General features: G+C 35.9%; 3 protein-coding genes across 3 annotated transcripts in view; 1 reads left to right on the plus strand and 2 right to left on the minus strand.

Annotated features, from left to right (window-relative positions):
- The window catches only part of LOC137624523 (UDP-glucosyltransferase 2-like), a 14809-nt gene extending 1455 nt beyond the window's left edge, over positions 1 to 13354 (minus strand). Inside the window, exons 1-10 of the mRNA XM_068355388.1 lie at positions 13108 to 13354; positions 10553 to 10717; positions 9778 to 10050; positions 8202 to 8392; positions 4147 to 4242; positions 3714 to 3807; positions 3265 to 3356; positions 2886 to 3019; positions 2192 to 2411; positions 1606 to 1749 (exon numbers count right to left, since the gene is read on the minus strand). Of these exons, the coding sequence (XP_068211489.1) occupies positions 1606 to 1749; positions 2192 to 2411; positions 2886 to 3019; positions 3265 to 3356; positions 3714 to 3807; positions 4147 to 4242; positions 8202 to 8392; positions 9778 to 10050; positions 10553 to 10708 (1400 nt within the window). The 5' untranslated portion in view covers positions 10709 to 10717; positions 13108 to 13354. The remainder of the gene's footprint in view (positions 1 to 1605; positions 1750 to 2191; positions 2412 to 2885; positions 3020 to 3264; positions 3357 to 3713; positions 3808 to 4146; positions 4243 to 8201; positions 8393 to 9777; positions 10051 to 10552; positions 10718 to 13107) is intronic.
- The window catches only part of LOC137624786 (uncharacterized), a 137285-nt gene that overhangs the window by 88807 nt on the left and 25620 nt on the right, over positions 1 to 22858 (plus strand). The gene's annotated exons all lie outside the window — the stretch shown is intronic.
- LOC137624528 (UDP-glycosyltransferase UGT5-like) lies at positions 15955 to 20914 on the minus strand. The gene is made up of 5 exons (XM_068355395.1): positions 20827 to 20914; positions 19270 to 19403; positions 18649 to 18868; positions 17405 to 17548; positions 15955 to 16299 (listed from the first exon to the last, which is right to left on the minus strand). The coding sequence occupies exons 2-5, from the start codon at positions 19328 to 19330 to the stop codon at positions 16167 to 16169; spliced, it is 558 nt and encodes a 185-aa protein (XP_068211496.1). The 5' UTR covers positions 19331 to 19403; positions 20827 to 20914; the 3' UTR covers positions 15955 to 16166.

The raw sequence follows: 22858 nt of genomic DNA on the forward strand, positions 1-22858 counted from the left end.
ACCACTTCGTTCCTAACCCTATCTACTCGAGATACACCAGCCATACTCCTTAAACACTTCATCTCAAACACATTCAATTTCTGTCTTTCCATCACTTTCATTCCCCACAACTCCGATCCATACATCACAGTTGGTACAATCACTTTCTCATATAGAACTCTCTTTACATTCATGCCCAACCCTCTATTTTTTTTACTACTCCCTTAACTGCCCCCAACACTTTGCAACCTTCATTCACTCTCTGACGTACATCTGCTTCCACTCCACCATTTGCTGCAACAACAGACCCCAAGTACTTAAACTGATCCACCTTCTCAAGTAACTCTCCATTCAACATGACATTCAACCTTGCACCACCTTCCCTTCTCGTACATCTCATAACCTTACTCTTACCCACATTAACTCTCAACTTCCTTCTCTCACACACCCTTCCAAATTCTGTCACTAGTCGGTCAAGCTTCTCTTCTGTGTCTGCTACCAGTACAGTATCATCCGCAAACAACAACTGATTTACCTCCCATTCATGGTCTTTCTCGCCTACCAGTTTTAATCCTCGTCCAAGCACTCGAGCATTCACCTCTCTCACCACTCCATCAACATACAAGTTAAACAACCACGGCGACATCACACATCCCTGTCTCAGCCCCACTCTCACCGGAAACCAATCGCTCACTTCATTTCCTATTCTAACACATGCTTTACTACCTTTGTAGAAACTTTTCACTGCTTGCAACAACCTTCCACCAACTCCATATAACCTCATCACATTCCACATTGCTTCCCTATCAACTCTATCATATGCTTTCTCCAGATCCATAAACGCAACATACACCTCCTTACCTTTTGCTAAATATTTCTCGCATATCTGCCTAACTGTAAAAATCTGATTCATACAACCCCTACCTCTTCTAAAACCACCCTGTACTTCCAAGATTGCATTCTCTGTTTTATCCTTAATCCTATTAATCAGTACTCTACCATACACTTTTCCAACTACACTCAACAAACTAATACCTCTTGAATTACAACACTCATGCACATCTCCCTTACCCTTATATAGTGGTACAATACATGCACAGACCCACACACACACACACACACACACAATATATATATATATATATATATATATATATATATATATATATATATATATATATATATATATACACACACATATGGTCTTAGGTAGTGCCAGAGCCTCTGTACCATAGCCTTCCACTTTCTTGGGATAAAGTTCTCTTTCTTGAGGGTACACTCAGGCACACTTCTGTCTTATTTGTCTTCCTCTTGATTTTGTAAAGTATTCATAGTTTATATGTGAACGACTTATTTTAATATGTTGTTGTTCTTGAAATGTCTTATTTTGATTGCTCATTACTTCTCTTGTAATTTCTTTAATTCCTTTCCTTACTGGGCTATTTTGCCCTGTTAGAGCTTAGCTTGTGTATATATAGCATCCTGATTTTCCAACTAGGGTTATAGCTTAGCTAATAATAATGATAATAATAATAATAATAATAATAATAATAATAATAATAATAATAATAATAATAATAATAATAATAAGAAGAAGAAGAAGAAGAAGAAGAAGAACCAACTTACCATGGCATTCGGCTAATGGGACTACGGAGATGTCCTGCCCCCTTGTGTCGGATGACGTATTCTGTCCAGAACAAAACCAGCGCCTTAGGAGTTCTTGGCTGGTCCTTCATCAAACGAGATCTCCTCTGTACTACTTCGTGCATCCTGCAACGGAAGGAGTTTCTTTTTAGCAACAGATGATAGATAGGCATGAAGGTTTTGAGCCTGGATCAGTTTATTACTATTATCATTATTGTCATTACCAGCCACAGCTGTGACCCTTGCTGAAAAAAAAAAAAAAATTGCTACAAGCCCAAGGAATCCAACAGGGAAAACAGCCAAGTGCGGAAAATGGAGAAATAATAATTAATATAAAGAAAATGATAAAACTAGAACACATTAAAATGAATAACATTGTCAAATAGGTAAATATCAAATAGAATATGAAATGACAAAACTATCAACATCGAATCATTCGTACCAAGTTAGAACTTCTACAGTTTCACTAATTCAATTACTTGCATGGAAAGATCGTTATTGATTATTCGTTAAATTGACATACATGAAAATAATTTGGCCATTTCACTGGAAATATCATTTAAATTACGTCTTGTTATTCATGACGGATAAGATCTCTTCCAGAAGTCTTCCCCCAGCAAGATCCTCCCACAGGAGAGTCTTGCCCCACCCCTGGCGTTCCACTTCTCTCGCATTGTTCTCCTGATCAGCTATGATGGGTATGCTGAGCAAGGGTCTCCGGTGGTAGGCAGATTCCAGAGTGCTGAGCAGACCGCCATGTGTTATGAAGAGACGAAGTTTTGGGTGACCTGAGGAAGTTCAGGGTTCTTAATACGATTAAATTTCTGAGAGAGGTTTTTATTATAATACGAATGATGCGAGATTCTTTATATTATCTTTAATTTCGTATTCCGGGTGTTTTTGTTTTCATTAATATTCAAGAATTTGGACTGTTATCTTTCAAAGAGATGCATATTCTTTTAGTAATTCTTGATTCACAAATTGTTGAAAGTAACTGTCATTCATTTCACGAACAGTTTCTCGTTTCATTTTCTGCTTAGAATAAATAAGATTTATCCTAATGATTCTTGATATTTGGGGAAGTTACCTCGAGTTATAGAATGATGTAAGGTTATATTTCTGCTTATAGAACGTATTATTAAATTATTGGGCAAAGAATACTGTTATTGGCGTGTCGTAAAATAATTTTTTAGTTACTAGTTGTAGGGATTCTTACCAATGAAACGACTCCCTCAAGCGTTCTGATGTTCTATGTTACTAACCCAAAATATCCTGTTGTGGTAGCCATTTTTCCACTCGCACATTCGGTGGCATTCCAGGCATAGACTCGTCATCCCATTTCCAGAGGACTCGCTGTTTCAGGGATCCGAAAGTTTTGATCAGCTCTTGCCTGTGACTGAAAATACAAAAAAGAATGAATGATCTGGGCCTAGCAGTTTCTAATTCTCAAATCTGAATTTGCAACTACTGTAGATGCAAAGGGTATTTACAGTGTGATGTTATTTCGTTATTTCTACATTCGTTCTGAGGGGAATTCCAAACGAGAATGTTAATGCATATCGCAAAAAGGGTCCTTAGCTGATCATTTCATTAGCTAAGGGTGAACTAACACATCTTGAAACAATGGCTTATTTCACTTACCTCTCTGGGAGATCAGCTGATTTGACAGCAGTTCCGAGACTGAAGAAAATGAAGCCGTCCTCCCCAGATCCTTCAGCCCATTCATTGAGATCCTGTTAGTTCAGGAAAGGTCTTTGGGTTATTTGACGCAGTTTAATCCCTTTGAAACATAACAAACATATCATGCTGATACAGGATTTCACAAGATCTAGTCATACTAATAACGAAATAAAATGGAATAAGAAGAAATGTGTTAAAATAGCAAATTATTACTTTTTATCCTTTGCAGATCTGTGGATAATAGAATGGTGAACAGAGATTTTGTATATAAAGGCAATACAAAGGGCGTATACTGTATAAACGTATAATTTCATATTTTTAAAAACCAGTGATTAACTTAATTCCTTTATAGGCATAATAAAGACATACAGAACTGTTTATAACATCATTACGAGACTGAAATAGCAGACCTTGGGAAGTGGTTCCGCAGGCCGGCAGTGGATTCCCCCCAAATGGATGACAGCTGGCACGTAAGGGCGTGCTGGTGTCTCCAGCTCTCGTACACTGTAATAATGGAACGGTACGTATATTTAAAATAAATTATAAGTATACGTACTTACGTACAGTGTATCACGGATTATAGTGAAAGGCAAAGAAAACTATTGGAGGTTTGAAAGCGGTATTGTGTATTGAAAGTCTAAACATTGTACAAACTTATACAGTAGTTACTAATAAGATCATCCTTTGCACATATATCTGCAACTGGATAATCATATCATTTGATTTAAACCAACACACCATTCCAACATATCTACTAAGGGAACTAAAAAATTGTCTCGTAACCTACGGTGAAATGAAAAACAAATGAAGAGTACATATAATAAAACCATCTTGATTTAATACCTGTTTATGTAGACGAGAGACACATTCTTCTGTATTTCAGAGAAGGGAGGCATACTTTCTGGACATAACCCACTGTTGTGACATTCCTGATCCATTCTATAAAAAAAATTACTTTTGAATTAGATTTATGGAATAGGGATAGTATCCCTGCTTTGGGGCCTTTCAGGTCCTTCAGCATCCTAGGGCAACTAGGGAGACACCCAGCAGTTGCACTATGGAGTTAATCAAAAGTTTGGAAAGCTGAAAGGAAGAAAAGAAACTGGAACAGGGGTCAAGTAGAAGGGTACAAAACAAGTGCATCTAAGTGTCGAAGAAACGCTGCAAAAAAAAAAAAAAAAAAAAAAAACTAAGATTATGCTTACAGTACACAGCGTAATTTTAGAATGTGGCTCGTTAATACCCTCCTGGAACGACCTCATTGCTCCCACGGGGTTAATAACCACAGTTCGAGAACCACTGGAGAAGTATTGATTTAAAAGCTCAAGGTAGAGAGGACTGGCGAAATCTAACTGAGGCCCTTTGCGTCAATAGGCGTAGGAGGAGATGATGATGACTGCGTAATGTGCTGACGGCACTGTTCTCCAGTGGTTCTCAAACTGGGGTCATGAACCCCGTGGGGGTAATGAGGGAGTTTCAGGAGGTTGGTAACGAGGCACATTCTAAAAGTAATAGCTATATGGAGTAAAATTCAGTAAATTTATAGATAATAATATATGTATAAATAAACAATAACAAATAATGTATACATATACTATCTTTATCATAATTATGCAAGTTATAGCCTACCCCAACATTTATTTTGTTAATCCCTGAAAGAATGCCATGGAGAGTATTTGTGAGATAAGCGATCAAGAGATTAGTTTGTTGAATTTGATTGCTGCGCATTCTACCATGTCTAGTGAGTGTTCTGCTATTGATGACGTAATTTGGCTTCCTGGTATTTTTTTAATTGAAGTAGTAAAGCGTAAAAGGTATTTGCTGATTTGTGCTGAAGGTGAATCGAGGAGAGGTAGCCAGAACTCAGAAACATTAGTGCGAGGTATACGGTAGACGTTGACAAGGTAGAGAGGAAGGGGAGGAGAGCTTTGATAACTAAACCATTTACTAATGATGGAGAGGTGATAAGACAGAAAAGCTCCTTCTTTACATGAAGAGATGACAAAACTCTGGAAGTGAATTATCAGTGAAGAGTTGACTGTGGGTCATACTGGAGATGAAATATTCAGTTCATTTATAGAGAGATCTCAATGTTGCCATCCATTTAGCCACCGCTTACCGTTGCAAGGTGGGTTTCTTAGCTTTAGTTTGCATTGAAACCAAAGTCAGGAACAAGCTGAAAGACTTTGATGCTGTTAGGCGATATGTAGGCCTACTGTCTTCTACACCCTCGTATTGATATTTATGGGGAAACAATAAAATGCTTCCAAATGATATTGCAATAGTAATATCTTTACTTCTTGTTAATTACCAAAAAAATAATGCTTGACTTTAAATTTGTAATAAAAGGAACAAGGCTTTAATTCCAGTTCTTGTCCGTGGAACCATGTATAAAATGTAAATTCTTTATTTCTTAAGCTTGAGAAAAGTAAAAGTAATTTCCTATACATAAATGAATAAATGATTTGAATATATAAAATTAATTAAATATTAAGGATCCCAATATCTTCCCTATATAACTTCTCATAACTAGAGAATTGGGATAGGGATAATGATGATCTATCATACCTAAAAGTTTGAGAATCTCTATCCTAAGGGGAAAAAGATCTGTGTCATTACATGTGTCTTCATCACTGTTTTCTCAGAATAGAACTAGTGTTGGAGGATTTGTTTACGTTAATACGTAGGCTAACAATGTGACTTTTACATCATATTGTGGACATTCCTAAAGTTTATTTGCAAGCCCTTTCGGCTTCAGGTAAATTGTTCCGAGTCTTTTTTTCTCAATCGTCATTTTTAAAGTTTATTTGCAAGCCCTTTCGGCTTCAGGTAAATTGTTCCGAGTCTTTTTTTCTCAATCGTCATTTTTAAAGTTTATTTGCAAGCCCTTTCGGCTTCAGGTAAATTGTTCCGAGTCTTTTTTTTCTCAATCGATTTTTTTAAGGTTTATTTGCAAGCCCTTTCGGCTCCAGGTAAATTGTTCCGAGTCTTTTTTTCTCAATCGTCATTTTTAAAGTTTATTTGCAAGCCCTTTCGGCTCCAGGTAAATTGTTCAGAGTCTTTTTTTCTCAATCGTCATTTTTAAAGTTTATTTGCAAGCCCTTTCGGCTTCAGGTAAATTGTTCCGAGTCTTTTTTTCTCAATCGTCATTTTTAAAGTTTATTTGCAAGCCCTTTCGGCTTCAGGTAAATTGTTCCGAGTCTTTTTTTCTCAATCGTCATTTTTAAAGTTTATTTGCAAGCCCTTTCGGCTTCAGGTAAATTGTTCCGAGTCTTTTTTCTCAATCGTCATTTTTAAAGTTTATTTGCAAGCCCTTTCGGCTTCAGGTAAATTGTTCCGAGTCTTTTTTTCTCAATCGTCATTTTTAAAGTTTATTTGCAAGCCCTTTCGGCTCCAGGTAAATTGTTCCGAGTCTTTTTTTCTCAATCGTCATTTTTAAAGTTTATTTGCAAGCCCTTTCGGCTTCAGGTAAATTGTTCCGAGTCTTTTTTTCTCAATCGTCATTTTTAAAGTTTATTTGCAAGCCCTTTCGGCTTCAGGTAAATTGTTCCGAGTCTTTTTTTCTCAATCGTCATTTTTAAAGTTTATTTGCAAGCTCTTTCGGCTCCAGGTAAATTGTTCCGAGTCTTTTTTTCTCAATCGTCATTTTTAAAGTTTATTTGCAAGCCCTTTCGGCTCCAGGTAAATTGTTCCGAGTCTTTTTTTCTCAATCGTCATTTTTAAAGTTTATTTGCAAGCTCTTTCGGCTCCAGGTAAATTGTTCCGAGTCTTTTTTTCTCAATCGTCATTTTTAAAGTTTATTTGCAAGCTCTTTCGGCTCCAGGTAAATTGTTCCGAGTCTTTTTTTCTCAATCGTCATTTTTAAAGTTTATTTGCAAGCTCTTTCGGCTTCAGGTAAATTGTTCCGAGTCTTTTTTTCTCAATCGTCATTTTTAAAGTTTATTTGCAAGCTCTTTCGGCTTCAGGTAAATTGTTCCGAGTCTTTTTTTCTCAATCGTCATTTTTAAAGTTTATTTGCAAGCTCTTTCGGCTTCAGGTAAATTGTTCCGAGTCTTTTTTTCTCAATCGTCATTTTTAAAGTTTATTTGCAAGCTCTTTCGGCTTCAGGTAAATTGTTCCGAGTCTTTTTTTCTCAATCGTCATTTTTAAAGTTTATTTGCAAGCTCTTTCGGCTCCAGGTAAATTGTTCCGAGTCTTTTTTTCTCAATCGTCATTTTTAAAGTTTATTTGCAAGCTCTTTCGGCTTCAGGTAAATTGTTCCGAGTCTTTTTTTTCTCAATCGTCATTTTTAAAGTTTATTTGCAAGCTCTTTCGGCTCCAGGTAAATTGTTCCGAGTCTTTTTTTCTCAATCGTCATTTTTAAAGTTTATTTGCAAGCCCTTTCGGCTCCAGGTAAATTGTTCCGAGTCTTTTTTTCTCAATCGTCATTTTTAAAGTTTATTTGCAAGCCCTTTCGGCTTCAGGTAAATTGTTCCGAGTCTTTTTTTCTCAATCGTCATTTTTAAAGTTTATTTGCAAGCTCTTTCGGCTCCAGGTAAATTGTTCCGAGTCTTTTTTTCTCAATCGTCATTTTTAAAGTTTATTTGCAATCCCTTTCGGCTCCAGGTAAATTGTTCCGAGTCTTTTTTTCTCAATCGTCATTTTTATCTTTTATAACTTGGCTGTCAAACTCCTTAACTTTACTCTTTACCCATGCTCTTTAAGAGCCCAGAATGATAGTCAACAATCTGTTAAAACTAATTAATAACGATAAAAAAATCTTCATCACTGTACCCTGACATGACATTAATGTTATCATTAATTTGGCTGTCAGCTTTCACTCGTCAATGATGAAATAAAAACAACAAAAATACATAGCCTAAAGACGAAGAACACATAAATTCTATGACGTCACTTACTCCTGAATAAATATGTGCTGGAGAAAGAAGAATGCTCCAAACTCTAACGGGATATTGGCTGCTCTTTGCCAGAAGCCGAGTGGATACGCATGCTGGGACATCACAGGAGCGAACGAGGGGAAGGTTGGATTGCCCACAATACCAGCCAGGTATGGCGTCATGCCGATTGGGTACGCGTATATGAACGGTACCTGAAATGGAAGTGATCATCAACACGCTGGTTTTTAATATTCAGGATAAGATATTGACATGATTGTGAGTTGATAAGAGTAAATGGAAGTAGGAAGAATTATTGCTGTGACTGTGAAATCATATTGATAAATGAAAGTAGGAACCGTTATTGATGTCATTATGAGGTAATAAGAATAAAGAAAAGCAGGAAGGGATATTGATGTGAATCTGAGATAATAGGAGTAAAAAAAAACCAAAACAGGAAAGATATTGACGTGAATGTGCAATTGTGAAGTAAATGAGAGTAAGAAAAGATATTGATGTGATTATGAGATAATATGAGTAAAGGAAAATGGTCGGAAAAGACATAGGCGTGAATATGTGATAATAAGAAATAGAATAAGAATAAACAGAGATATCGACGTGATTATGAGATAATAATAGAAGTAAGAAAAAATATTGACGTGAATACAGATAATAAGAATAGATTAAAGATAATTTGTAGTAAGTAGTATGAAACATCCTGACGTTGTAGTTGTGAATCATACAAACGCAGGAAATTCATTAGAAATATCTAATGAAAAAGAGAACTATGTGAATCGAAAATCGAAAAATATGCTTAAAAATTTGGGGTATTGGAACGTAATATGATTCTTTAAAACATAAATTTTCAGAGCTAAAAAGTTTGAAACAATGGTGACGGGTTAAAATTAGATCATCCTTATGAAAGTGAAAGTTTTAAGTCTGATAAACTTTGCATCAGTATTTTTACTAAACTTTAATGAGAGAGAGAGAGAGAGAGAGAGAGAGAGAGAGAGAGAGAGAGAGAGAGAGAGAGAGAGAGAGAGAGAGAGAGAGAATTAATGTTATGGAAAATATTTATGAAGTGCAAGAGCATAATTATATATACGACTAGAATGTAAGAGCCCAATTGTAGCTGATCCTGTTAGGTCATGCCGTCAGTTCACCTCACGCACTGCATTGTAGGCATTATTTATTACGGGTATTTGCAGCACATTTAAGATAACTCACTCCATACACGTTTTAGCATTCAACTCTACCGCAATCCCCTTTTTAAATCTTCCTGCAAAACGCCTTTGTACTTCATGGCACTAAATGAACTCCCCGAACACAGCGCTGGGCCATATGCCCCGAATTGAAAAAAAAATAATAAGAATGACCTTGACCTTTGACCTTGACCTTTCAAAATTTAATCATATCAAGCTTTTTGCATAAGAGTTAATCCCTGAAAGTTTCATTACTCTACGATTAAAATTGTGGCCAGGAAGCTGTTCACAAACAAACAAACACATAAACAAACCCAAATATGGGGTAAAACAACCTCCTTCAAACTTCGTTGGCAGAGGTTTATGCAAAATATCCACAATTAAGTAAATCAACATACCTGTAGCCGGTAGACGATTGAGAGGAAGCAGTCGTTGAATGGAGATAGCAAAATGACGTCGAACTTCTCTTCCAACAATCCTTGGACTTCGCTGTGTCTCAGAGACCTTAAGCAAAGAGGTGTGAAGTCGCGAAGCTTGTAGATGAGACTGAGCGTTGACATCTTGAAACGGTTCATGTTTTCGTGGAAGGAAGGGACCCCGGGTACCAACACCTCCCTGATGTTTTCGGACGTCCGCGATTCTTTATAGCTGTAAGCAGTCACGAAAGTTACCTGTAGGGTGATTGAATTTAAGATTATGTAGGTAAGTGCCTATATATGGATTATGAAAACTAAGTCCTCGACATACACAGCATTTTATAATTGTACTTATTTCGAAATTATTCATTTCCATTCTGATCAACAATTCGACATTGAGTAGAGAGATCTAAGGGGGTAGACGGAAAAGCAGTTGTCTGGGTGTAATTGAGTACCACCGGAAAAGGGGACTTTTTTATATGACTGAATATTATGACGAACAATTAGATACTTTACAAATCTACACAAGGAAGCAAGATTTTATTTACCTCAAGTCTGAAGTCTGAGTTGAAACCACAAACAGGTTTGATTTATGGGAGGGAAATCCCAGCTATGTGTTACTGTAGTAACAGAGAGAGAGAGAGAGAGAGAGAGAGAGAGAGAGAGAGAGAGAGAGAGAGAGAGAGAGAGAGAGAGAGAGAGAGAGGAAGTAGTAGTTTGAAGATAATGTGTATTTCAACATCACAATTAAACTTACGTGATGTCCGTTGTCGGCAAGTTCCTTGACGATTCCCATGTAAAAGTTCGTGTGACTTTTGGTACCGAGCACACCCATGAAGAGTATTCGGTACCCATCTGCTGCAGATGTCGAGACAGCCACAGCAAACAACAGCAAATATCCCACTTTCCACATTTTTGGTTACTAGAATGAAGGAAAGAGGACAATAGTACAATAGTAATAATTGACATCCTCCCCCCCAAAAAAAAAAAGCAATATTGTACATTTTTTTGGAAACATTTTAATTGAACCTGGGAAGAAAATTACATTGCTATTGAACCATCACAGTCTGAACTGAAACGCTCACGCGTTATAGCGTATACCTTCGCCATCTCTTCATAACAAAATAGACAATTGAATTATGCCCATTTTGGTACTAGTTTCATGCAGATCGGATAGAAACTGACCACGATATAGAAAAAAGACTTTTGACGTTTTGTGACCTTGACAATTGACCCAATCATTCCCAAAATCTAATCAAATCGTCTTGGATCATGGCCAATCAGCCCATGAAATTTCAAGAGATTTGCCGTGACATAGAAAATAAGATTTTTTTTTATCTTTTTGTGCACTAATTTCATGCAAATCGTATAAAAATGTACCAATATTTAGCAAAAATAAATGTTTGACCTTAACCTTCAACCAAATCATTCTCAAATCACGATATGCAATTGAATAATGCACATTTAGCATTAGTTCCATGTAAATCGGATAAAGATTGGTCATGATATAGCAAAAAGACGTTTTTTTACCTTTTCGCTACCTTGACCCTTGACTCAATCGCTCCCAAAATCTAATCAAATTCCCTTGGATCATGACCAATCATCCCACCAAATTTCATGTGATTCGGTTAAATAGTTTTTGAGTTATGCAATTCACAAACATACACACACAAACAGACCTACAAAAAAATAAATGCACGCCTATCAAAACATAAGCTTTGTCGCAACGAAAACATAATAAAAATATATCGGAAATTAACTATTACTGAATTATTTGCTAATATATGTGTAAGTAACAGGAATTGTTTTTCCTTAGTTCAATTGAAATCTAAGCGACATTGCGATCAGTCTGTTTATCAGTGATGCATTGTGGGTAATAGAATCAGACCGAATCTTATTAGTTACTTATATGTTAAGTTGTTGGAATGGGAAAATATGCTAAAACTTAACGGGGCCTTCTGATTTTATCTTATCCAATCAACTACGATTTTGGTGTAATTTCAGGGTTAATACGGTAATTTCTAGTGTAACTGGAATTCACTATAAGAAATTGGCGAGTGCTGGCTAGTTTGGCATTTTTCTCTACGTGCCACGGCAGAACACAAACCACCTGAGGGACGGGCTTTGAATCATAGGTGATTATGATACTTTAATTTTCCACAAGCTTACACGAACCATACATTTTATCAACTGGTTATCTTGTATTTATTATGCACTTCTGACAATTATTATTGTTATAAATCACAGTTTTTTTTTGGGGGGTGGGGGGGTGGGGGGGGGGGGGTTCCCTACCATAAACTCCGATTACTCACAGGAATCTCCAATAATTTATTTTAAAAGGGAAAGGGGATAAGAAAACTCATAAAAGAGCGTTTTCCCCTAATATTCATGGTAAAACATGAATAAAACAACATAGAAAGTAAGAAAACATACGGTTCATGTATTTGGCTAGAAATGAAAGTATCATTTACCAATTCAAGGAACTCGAAATCAGTACGTTGAGTGTGGTGACTTGTGTAATGTGAACGGTCGATTTGTGCTCTTGTCTAGTTTTGTTTCGGTAAATTTTACGCAGATCTAGAATCGAAGCCTCGAGTTGTTATATTTTCGTTGCAACCAGCTTTTTTTAGCTGTTCAGTGTGTAATCTGTAAATTTTACACCAAATGGCCCCTAATTGTGTGTAGAAGGAATACATTGACGAAAGGAAGGAGAATCACCATCTACAACTTTCATTCTGATTAAGGTAAGAATTACAGGTAGACTTAGCCTAAGTGCATATATGGTTCATTGAAAGTTTTCGGAGAGATATGCTGTCCTAGGTCATGATAGGGAGCATGGAAGAGAGTCGTTGGGTTGGGGGGGGGGGGGTGACTCCGCCCTCAGTAGGCTGAGTACAGTAAAGTGAACTCAGCGTCATAAGTTGCGTTAGGTTAGTGTGGGTAGGTTAGAAACTCATTCTGTATTTTTACCCATCTATAAACCCAGATTTTCTACGGTGGTTCCCCATTTTTGTTATTCTCCAGGGGGCTTTGTACAGTACCTCAGAAAATATTTATCTCTGATAAAGATGAAGGTCAAATTCCTTCGAAACAATTTTAGGCAATTGTCCAAATACAACCCGGGTCTAAAATAAATTTACCAGTCATTTTACAATGATTAATAATTTAGAGAGAGAGAGAGAGAGAGAGAGAGAGAGAGAGAGAGAGAGAGAGAGAGAGAGAGAGAGAGAGAGAGAGAGAGAGAGAGAGAGAGACATTGTGATGCACCCTAATAAATTTATAAAAATAAAAAATTATGAAAAGTCATCTCACCTGATTTTAAGAAGGAAATACTTCTTGCCAATTTAAGATGCTCCACGGAGCAGGACAAAACCTCCACAGTCGTTTACCAGTAAATTGTTATTATTCCATTGTGCACATTAATGGGCCCACAAGCACGCAAGCAAGAAACTGGGAGCACTAATATACACTGATATCACCGTTGTTACTAATCAGTTTATTTGGAGGATTGTCGTCGGAACTCCGCTCAACCGATATGACGATAACACAGATAGCTGAGATGAGAAGTGAAGAGTCATTGTGTATGTACTTGATATAATTGTTGTTATAACGTATTTACTTTTGTTGTAATTATCAGTTATGTTGTTGGTAATGGACACGGTTACAGTGAACATACGAATAAGCAGCGTGTCAACAAACAAGCTGTTATGCCAATTAAAGTGTTTTGTTTACTTACTCTACTTTAAGGGCTGCTTTTCCGGTCCTGTACTGTATGGCAGGGGAACCCTACTCTCTACAGGACTTTCATATCGCGTATTGTTCGCTTACAGTTAAATCGTCACTATCGAAGCACTCACGGAATAAGAAAGTCTTCATTTTCCTCTAAAACGTCTTAATATCTATCTTGTCATTCGAATGTCTCGGGGGAGCTTATTGTATAGTTTCGGGGCCTAATATTTAAAGGCTCTAGAGCACACAGTAGACATACAGTATATCTAGGTTCCAATAGTATGACTACACTTCTTTCCAGACGTGGGCCGTTGCACACAGTCATTCAAGTACTGTACCATAAAGTATACACAGTATCTTTCCATTAAGTATGAATTGTTCTACAGAATCGCCTAAGCAATAACTTATCAGCACCAGCAAGTAGAAATAAGTAACGGGGTGTTTTGGTTCTTTGAGCCGATCTTTCTTTAGTGTGGCCTACCCAAGGAGGATTAATACTTTTCCTCCAAGGGCATACTCCATAACCAGGTTAATTCCTCCCTTGTAGATATATAAACTATTTTGCCAATGTCTCAAGAGTTTATTATGATTTTTAAACGAACTCTAAATAATCAAAACCGATATTAAGTGATCCTAGGTAGTGGTTTGTTTATTGGGCACATAGACCTATCAATATTATATAGATCTAACTCCGGTTACAAATTAACCGGTCCAAAAAAAAAAAAAGTTTAAATTGGGTTGTCGAACAACCCCATTGGCGTTGTCCTTTAACATCTAAGTCAGAAAAATAGCAAGTTATGATAATCAATTATCCATAATGTACGAATTTATTATTATTGTTATTATTATTATTATTATTATTATTATTATTATTATTATTATTATTATTATTAGCCAAGTTACAACCCTGGTTGGTTTACAAGCAGAATAATACAAGCCCCAGGGTTCCAGCAGGGAAAATATCCCAGTGAGGAAAGGAAATATGGGATTAATAAACACACACACACACACATGTATATATATATATATATATATATATATATATATATATATATATATATATATATATATATATATATATATATATATATATATATATATATATATATATATATATATATATATATCAATGATTTACGACAAATTATTTATTTATTTTCATTTTCATATGAAATAATTTACATGAAGTAAATTCGAGGATAGAGGAAATGATGAAATTCAGTCTATTCCCAAAGCAAGAAATCTGTTCACGCTTCATCCAATTAGAGCAAGACAGCTCGGGGATTTAGAGAAAAGGTGAAAATAGAAAACGTTAAATGGTGCTACTGAGGCTTTAGTTCTCAAACTAAATAAATCTGACTTGGAATATCAAGCCGGAGATTATAAGAAATAATGTTTTTTCGACAAAGTTAATTATATGGTTTTACAACTGACCCGGAAACTTTTCTTAAAAAAAGAAAAAAATATCAGTCAATTTGCATATAAAAGGAAATACTTTTTAATGGCTTACATAAATAAAGGAAACCGTGTGTTTTAATTCCAGTGAATATGGTAGAGTTAAAAAGAGACTATATTTTGTGAAATACTTTTTTAATAGCTTACATAAATAAAGCAAACCGTGTATTTTATTTAATTCCAATGAATACGGTAGAGTTAAAAAGAGTCTATAGTTTGTGAAACAATTTTCATTTCGATTGAGTTTTTTTTATGTTAGATTTAATTTGTCAACCCAGAAATGCGACCTAGACCTAATCATTCACAACTGAAAGTCATGCATTTTCATTAATCATGATGGCAAGTGGTAAACTTTTTTTAATCAAGCCCATCTTATTTTAAATTGTTCTTTATTGCCATTCCTGTTTATGTATCAATTTTCAATTATTTTAGATTATATTCAGGATGCCAGAGAACTTCAAATCAATCAATCAATTTAGATTCTATTCGAAAATATAATTATCTTTAAACACATCATTATAGTGATTTACATACATTGATGATTATAGTTTCACAATGCTAAACTTTATCTTCATAATATACAGTATTGGTTTAGATTAAGCTGGTCTTATGCCAGCAAGGGTCTTTTCTAGCCTAGGCAAGGCCTCAAAAATAGTGGGGGGGAGGGGGTTATGAGACCGAAAACGATCTTTATACTCTTTTTAAACAAGTGATACGAAAGTTAGTACAGTATCTACATTCGTTAAAGATAGTCTCGCCCTGGTTATGGCAGCCGTTAATTAATATATAATTTTTCTAAGATTTTATTGAAAGCTGACAAAAAAGGAAGATATGGAATTGAACGTGTCTTGTTGGAGGGCAAAAAAAAAAAAAAAAAGAAAAAAAAAAAAAAAAAAAAAAAAAAAAACAGAGACAAGAACCCTTGCTGCCAGGTAGTTAGGAAAGGGATAGATATATCAGTCAAACAGTATTTAATCTTTATTCCTTAAATCAGTAATAATGATGATAACCGCTACACATTTCATTTTATCTTCCAACCTTTAGAGTAGGCAAATACCCAAAGAAATTGAAATCAATTTGAAATGCTTGAATCAACATCCAACTTTGATGCTCCTGTCATTCACCATAACATTTTCTAAGAGATCTGTTAGTGTTCTGTGAATTGCAATGTTTATTACGCGTTGATTTTAATCTCGCTTGAATTTCATTTTCTTGAAGAGGAACCTTAGAACTGCACGAATCGCGTAGAACAAGAGCCACACAATCAGCATACACAACATTGCGAATATCAGCCACACATCCACATTGTACACTTTGTACCTGGAACACAATGAATACATTAATAGATTATTATGATTTTGATTTATTTACAGGCATACATTTATTCTAAGGATAATTTCGAAAAAAAAAAAAAAAACTTAGCAATAGTGGCAATAACATTGTTTTCTAAGTGCTTCGATAATGTGAATTTAACAATAAACGAGCAATATTTGGCGTGAAATGGGGTCTGCCTTGGAATGTATATAATAGATGAATTATGAAAGGTCCTGTAGAGAGTAGGAGAAGTGGTATATGACAATAGAATGTCAATCAATATAAAAATCAAGATCTATAGCACAGTGTTAATGTATGGATCAGAAATTTGGGCTTTAGGGCGAATAGAGGAAGCAAAGCTTGTGGAGAACAGAGATGAGAATGCTGAGTGGGATTACGGGAGTATCACTGTTTGAAAGATTGGAAAATGAGGGAGTAAAAAGAATGGCAGGTGTAATAAAGATTACAGAGATGATAAGATTGTCATGGCTGAGATGGTGTAGGCATATGTTACGGATGGATGGTGAGGAGGGAGTGAGAAGGGCTTAGGAGGAAACTGTTAGGGGGAGAAGATGAAGCGGGAGGCAGAATTGGATAGAGAGACAAGGTAGAGATGGTATGAAGAGAAGGGGTTTGGTGGAAGAGGATGCCTTTGAGGATGGTATGAAGAGAAGAGGTTTGGTGGAAGAGGGTACCTTTGAGGATGGTATGAAGAGAAGAGGTTTGGTGGAAGAGGGTGCCTTTGAGGATGGTATGAAGAGAAGAGGTTTGGTGGAAGAGGGTGCCTTTGAGGATGGCATGAAGAGAAGAGGTTTGGTGGAAGAGGGTGCCTTTGAGGATGGCATGAAGAGAAGAGGTTTGGTGGAAGAGGGTGCCTTTGAGGATGGCATGAAGAGAAGAGGTTTGGTGGAAGAGGGTGCCTTTGAGGATGGCATGAAGAGAAGAGGTTTGGTGGAAGAGGGTGCCTTGGATAGAAGGCATTGGAGAGGGCGCATCAGGCAACCGACCCCTTAATGTAGGGACAACGGTGGGGAAGATGTAGAGAGTAAGGTTCCCCTGTAGTATAGGACCAGAAAAACAACCCTTAAGTCATGCGCTAGTTCCAACCCACCATGGCATTTGAGCAAGGGGACACTTGAGATGTGCTGCTCCCTTGTGTCGGATGACGTACTCCGTCCAGAACAAGACCAGATCCCTCGGAGTCATTAATCGATCTTTCATCAAGAGGGACTTTGACTGAACGATTTCGTGCATTCTGTAACAGAGGAAGGATCTGATTGAAGTCAAAGCAGATGTAGTTATTTTGTATAAATGATCTTATACATTTTTATTTCTCACGGAAAGGTTGTGATACAATGTACGAATGCCTATGATAGAATAGCATGCAAGAATTATACGAAAAGCTTGGGAAAAAAAAACTAAGAGAAAACAAGATAGATTAAAACTTGGTAGAAATGAGATACATTATGTAAGACAAGGGGCAGGGTTAAAGGGTCGAGAGTATCACGTATGATAAATTGGAACAGTTTAAGAGTTCAGGAAAAAACTAATTGGCATACAAGGTCCGCTAGTATTGGATATGAAATTATGTCCATTGATTGATGTGGGCCATATTTATTATACGAGGAATGTTATGTAATGAATGACTCCGCAGGGTTTAGAATTTTAAGGTAATTACTTTAGTTTCAGGTAATTTGCACAGTTTCAAGGTAATTTTTAAGGTAAAGATATCTAATGTAATATCGTGTTTACTAGCTTCAAATTTAAGTATGTTGGAAAAGTTTCAAGTTAATCTAGGGTAAATAGAAGCAGCATCTATGGTAATGGCTACATGCTCAAGTTTAAACCCTGGACACCGATGACAAAATAGACCACAGGTGTTTTGGGTATTCTGAAGGTGCAAAATGCAAAAGGGCCCAAGAAGATGCAAGTGATGTATGGTGGAATTATTAGAATCAAAGAGGTGAATGTACTTCGTTGGGACAGGTGTAAACTTTCTTATTTGTCAAATTGATTTTATTCATAGGGAAATTTTTGTTTATCTTGGTCTGATGTACAATAATACAAAGTAAGTTTTACGATTTGAGAAATGTGATATAGTGTTACCATGAAAGGAGTGAAGCTGGTTGGGAAACAAAGTTAAGACTTAGTCCTAGGATAAGATAAAAAAGGTAAGGATACGATCTGTAAGTTAATGTAGGTGGGAAACCTTAAGTTATGCGGTGTTCTTGTGTTTGTTACCCTTTAAAATGTGGGTTTTTATTCAAAACTTTTGAAATTTTACACCGGGTCTATCCCAACGAATTACAAAGGCTCCGAGATCGAACATCTACGAAAATATTGATGTAGGATTACGTTTTGTTATGCATGACTGAGAGAATTCCCTGGAGGAGCCTTTCCTCCGTCAGGTCATCCCAAGAGAGGGCCTTGCCCCATCCTTGGCGCTCCACGTCTCTCATGTTGCCCATCTGGTCCCCAAAGACGGGCACGCCGAGAACGGTTCTCCCGTGGTAGACAGATTCGAGGGTGCTCAGCAGACCTCCGTGGGTTATGAACAGTCGAAGTCTCGGGTGACCTGAGGGAGGCTTATGTTTATTATACATTGACTCAGCAAGATCGTACATGTTTAAAATTTTTGTCACACACGCGCGCGCACACACACACACACACACACATATATATATATATATATATATGTGTGTGTGTGTGTGTGTGTGTGTGTGTGCGTTTATACCATACAGATATTTCTTATTAAAATCAAACGGTCCTGCAAGCTTTACTATTAAAACTTTACAAGCTATCCGTTAGTAGTGCTATGTACTGTGTGTGTATATATATATATATATATATATATATATATATATATATATATATATATATATATATATATATATATATATATATATATATATATATATATAACGTTAATTTTTGTACTGAATAAAATTGTGGACTGACGGTTATAATCTCACTGACCCAGAATATCCTGCTGTGGCAGCCATCTTGCCACTCTCACATTTGGCGGTATCCCGGGCATAGACTCATTGTCCCATTTCCAGAGGACTCGCTGCTTCAGCGAAGCGAAGGTGTTAACCAAAATTAGCCTGTGGCTGTGAAAGAAAGAAAAATACGTAAGAGAATAGACATCTCTCCCAACCAGCTTCGAACAAAATAGAGATTTGGTTTTGTAAAGATAAACTAAATTTTCGTGGGGGAAATATTATGATAATCAAAAAGTAAACTAAAGAGAATTTTAAGTGATTTATGAAGCTAGTTTATTTTTAGTTTGTTCATACAACCACGAAAGGGTCTGGGTCATTTAAAAAAAAAAAAGCCGTTGCTGACATTTGTGTTGTATGTTTAATTCAAATTTGCTCACAATTAACCAGACTTTAATCTATTTTCAATATCCCTTACGGCATTATGTTATGTCATAAGTGTAGCCTTACAAGTATATTCATCTGAAAACTATTTGATGTTATGATAGTATCTGTGTTATATTTAGCCCATTTTTCTGTGACCCACCATGAATAGTCTCTACGTCATATTAGCAAACACATTTTTAGGTCCGGATTGTCAATATTATCTGAAATATTGTTAATGCATTCCTTGTAATGCTAACAATATAAAGCCTATTCAATACTGAGTATTTGAAATATCCATCTTACAATTTACGGTAATTGTTTACAACACCACACTCTCCATTTACTTCAAAATAATGCAATCCTGCAGTTCTCATCTTCTTGCATAGTAATTAGGCGGTTATGTAAATTCTGGGAAAGCAATAATTAGCAAGATATGTTAAGGAAGGGGGAAGGGGCTATAAAAAGAAAATAGCTCGGTTTCCTCAACAAACGACTTGGAACTGACATGTCAACATAGTCAACCAAACAGAATTCGTGATGCCAGCATACATAAACAAAAGTTCGTGATGCCAGCGTACATTTGATATACTGTATATTCAAAATATACTTGATAAAAAATTGAGTGATTACTCAAAAGTGTCACTATTTATAAATTACTTATTTTATGGACACTTTTGAGTAATTAATCCATTTTTAATTAAGTCTATTTTGAATATACAGTATATCACATGTACGCTGGCATCACGAACTTCTGTTTATGTACGCTGGCATCACGAATTCTGTTTGGTTGACTGTTGACATGTCAGTTCCAAATCGTTTGGTGAGGAAATCGAGCTATTTTCTTTTTATAACCCCTTCCCCTTCCTCAACTTATCTGACTAATTATTGCTTTCCCAGAATTTAAATAACCACCTAATTACTGTGCAAGAAGATGAGAACTGCAGGATTGCATTATTTTGGAGTAAATGGAGAGCGTGGTGTTGTAAACAATTACCTAATTTACTATAATATCAATGTATAAACAAGCTTGGCAGTGGCTACCAATTGAGAATGAATCCCTTTTCATAAAACAAAAGAATCTTCATCTTTTGTAATCTTTCACACCAATAACTCGCAAACATCAAATTCCCTTTATTCCTTACCAATCATCTGTGCCTTCAGCACTCACCTCTCAGGGAGATCGGCAGACCTGACAATGGTTCCGAGACTGAAGAAAATGAAACCATCCTCTCCAGAATCGTCGGCCCATTCGGTAAGTTCCTGCAAATTAAGTGGAGTTACTCCGTCAAGGAGACGTGAGAAAAGGCATATGTATAGGCTACTCGTGGTCTTTGTTAGAAACCAAAAATAAATTATAGAGGTACGAGTTGCAAAAGAAATGGAAAGCAAAACTGTTTCCTTATAAGGATTACAGTTAACGTAAATGTTTGTGTCCGACTGTGGGGAATAGCCGTTCGGTCGTTAGCTTGACTCGAAGCTTTACCTATTTTTCTTAATAAATTATAAGTAAATAACTTAATGCTACTTAGTATAGTAACTTAGTGTTACTGATAAGTAAAATGAATAATAAAATTAAACTTATGAATTAAATGACTTAAATTAGTAATGCCTAATAGGCCTTAAGTTCGCGCGTGCGTAATATTTACCTGTCAAAGGTAAGAACAAGGTCTATAGCAGTGGTGCCAGATGACTTAGTCTTAAAATCCTCAAAACAACCAAAAATCCCCATTTCCACAAATATATTTTCTTCTGATCCTGTAGGCTTTACTCATATAGAGACATTACTCATTATACTTCATATAAGGGCGAGTAAACTATTTGCAACAATATAAAGGTTTACTCATCTTTGTTTCTTCTTCATAGAAATTTGTACTGAATATCCCCACCAGACACCCAAAATCCCCAAATCTAGGGCTAAATTTCCATATCTGGCAACACTGGTCTATAGATTAACTATAGGTATATCTGGACCGTGGAAGTAGTTACCTCCGAGGTTACCACAGCCACGGCGAATAGTTCCAGTAATAAGTACATAGTGGAAAGGCCGGCATTTTCATAGGATATTAACTCCGAACAAAACTTAACGTTCATCACCCAAAACTACGACAATTTTGGAAGACTTCAACATCTACCTTGTGATAAGTGAACTATATTATTCTGTATCTTAGGACACGTCTAGGGAAAAGGGTAATGTAGGGCAATATCACAAAGTATTACTAGTGGATCTACTATTTGATGTAAGTTGTTTTGGGTTTTGAGTAATTGTTTTGTTTATTAAATATAAATAAGGTTGGAATTAAAATAAATTCCAATATCTTGTAGCTGTTAATCTCTAGGTAAATAACAATATAAATGTTCTTTATCGTTATTGATCAAATGCCTTATTGTTCTTTTGTAATATATTTAGAGTATGTTGATTTATTAAGAAAATAAAATAGAAAAATTATCGAAATCATACGAAATTGCTATTTCAAAATTTTCACGAATTACTTAATGAACTATTCCCATTTCGATTCTATTTTATCATATTTTTTTCTTTCTGTTGGAACAAACATTGGGTATCTAAGTAATAATAATTCTATTTTCTGGATGCCTGATGAAAAATCCCTTGTTTATTAACAAAGGACCACAATACCAATCGCATATTTGAAAGAAAAACACTTAGTTCATTAATATAAGGAACACGGTCGGTATAATAACTATTTACATATTTCTTGTTACATCATTCCAAACTTCTCGCTGAATGAAGACCATTATGATTCAGTCTTAAAAGAGCTAATATATTAATGAATTAATCTCATAATAGAAATGCAAAATAGATAAACCTTAGGGAGTGGTTTTGCTGGACGACAGTGAATCCCTCCAAGATGGATGACGCTGGTAAGGTAGGGACGAGGAGGCATCTCAATTTCTCTTACACTGGTCATAAATAAGACAAGATTAATAATAGTGATTAAAGATAATGCGAAAATATGGTCATATCTTTTACCATAAAGGATAATAAGGTTCCATTGTATAAAACTAAACATTATAGTACGAAAGTTATGCAACTTTTCAAGCTTTAATAGATGACTACAGGTGAAGCAGCAATTTTCTGTTTCAGAAGAGGATCTAGGCTACTCTAATTATCCAAGTTGAAGGGGAATCATGTTAAACTCGACGTTGTGAAAATGGAAATAAATAAATGCAGTGATGTGCTA

The sequence above is a fragment of the Palaemon carinicauda genome, chromosome 31 (genome assembly GCF_036898095.1).
Source record: "Palaemon carinicauda isolate YSFRI2023 chromosome 31, ASM3689809v2, whole genome shotgun sequence".
NCBI lineage: Eukaryota > Metazoa > Arthropoda > Malacostraca > Decapoda > Palaemonidae > Palaemon > Palaemon carinicauda.

Bases quoted from the DNA above. Each gene is read 5' to 3' on its own strand.
- LOC137624528 (XM_068355395.1), bottom strand. From the start codon at position 19,330: ATGCCCGGGATACCGCCAAATGTGAGAGTGGCAAGATGGCTGCCACAG. The intron at 18,869-19,269 runs GTCAGTGAGATT...AGCCTCCCTCAG, and splicing joins GCCACAGCAGGATATTCTGG to GTCACCCGAGACTTCGACTG. The intron at 16,300-17,404 runs GTGGGTTGGAAC...ATTGTGTTCCAG, and splicing joins CCCCTTGCTCAAATGCCATG to GTACAAAGTGTACAATGTGG.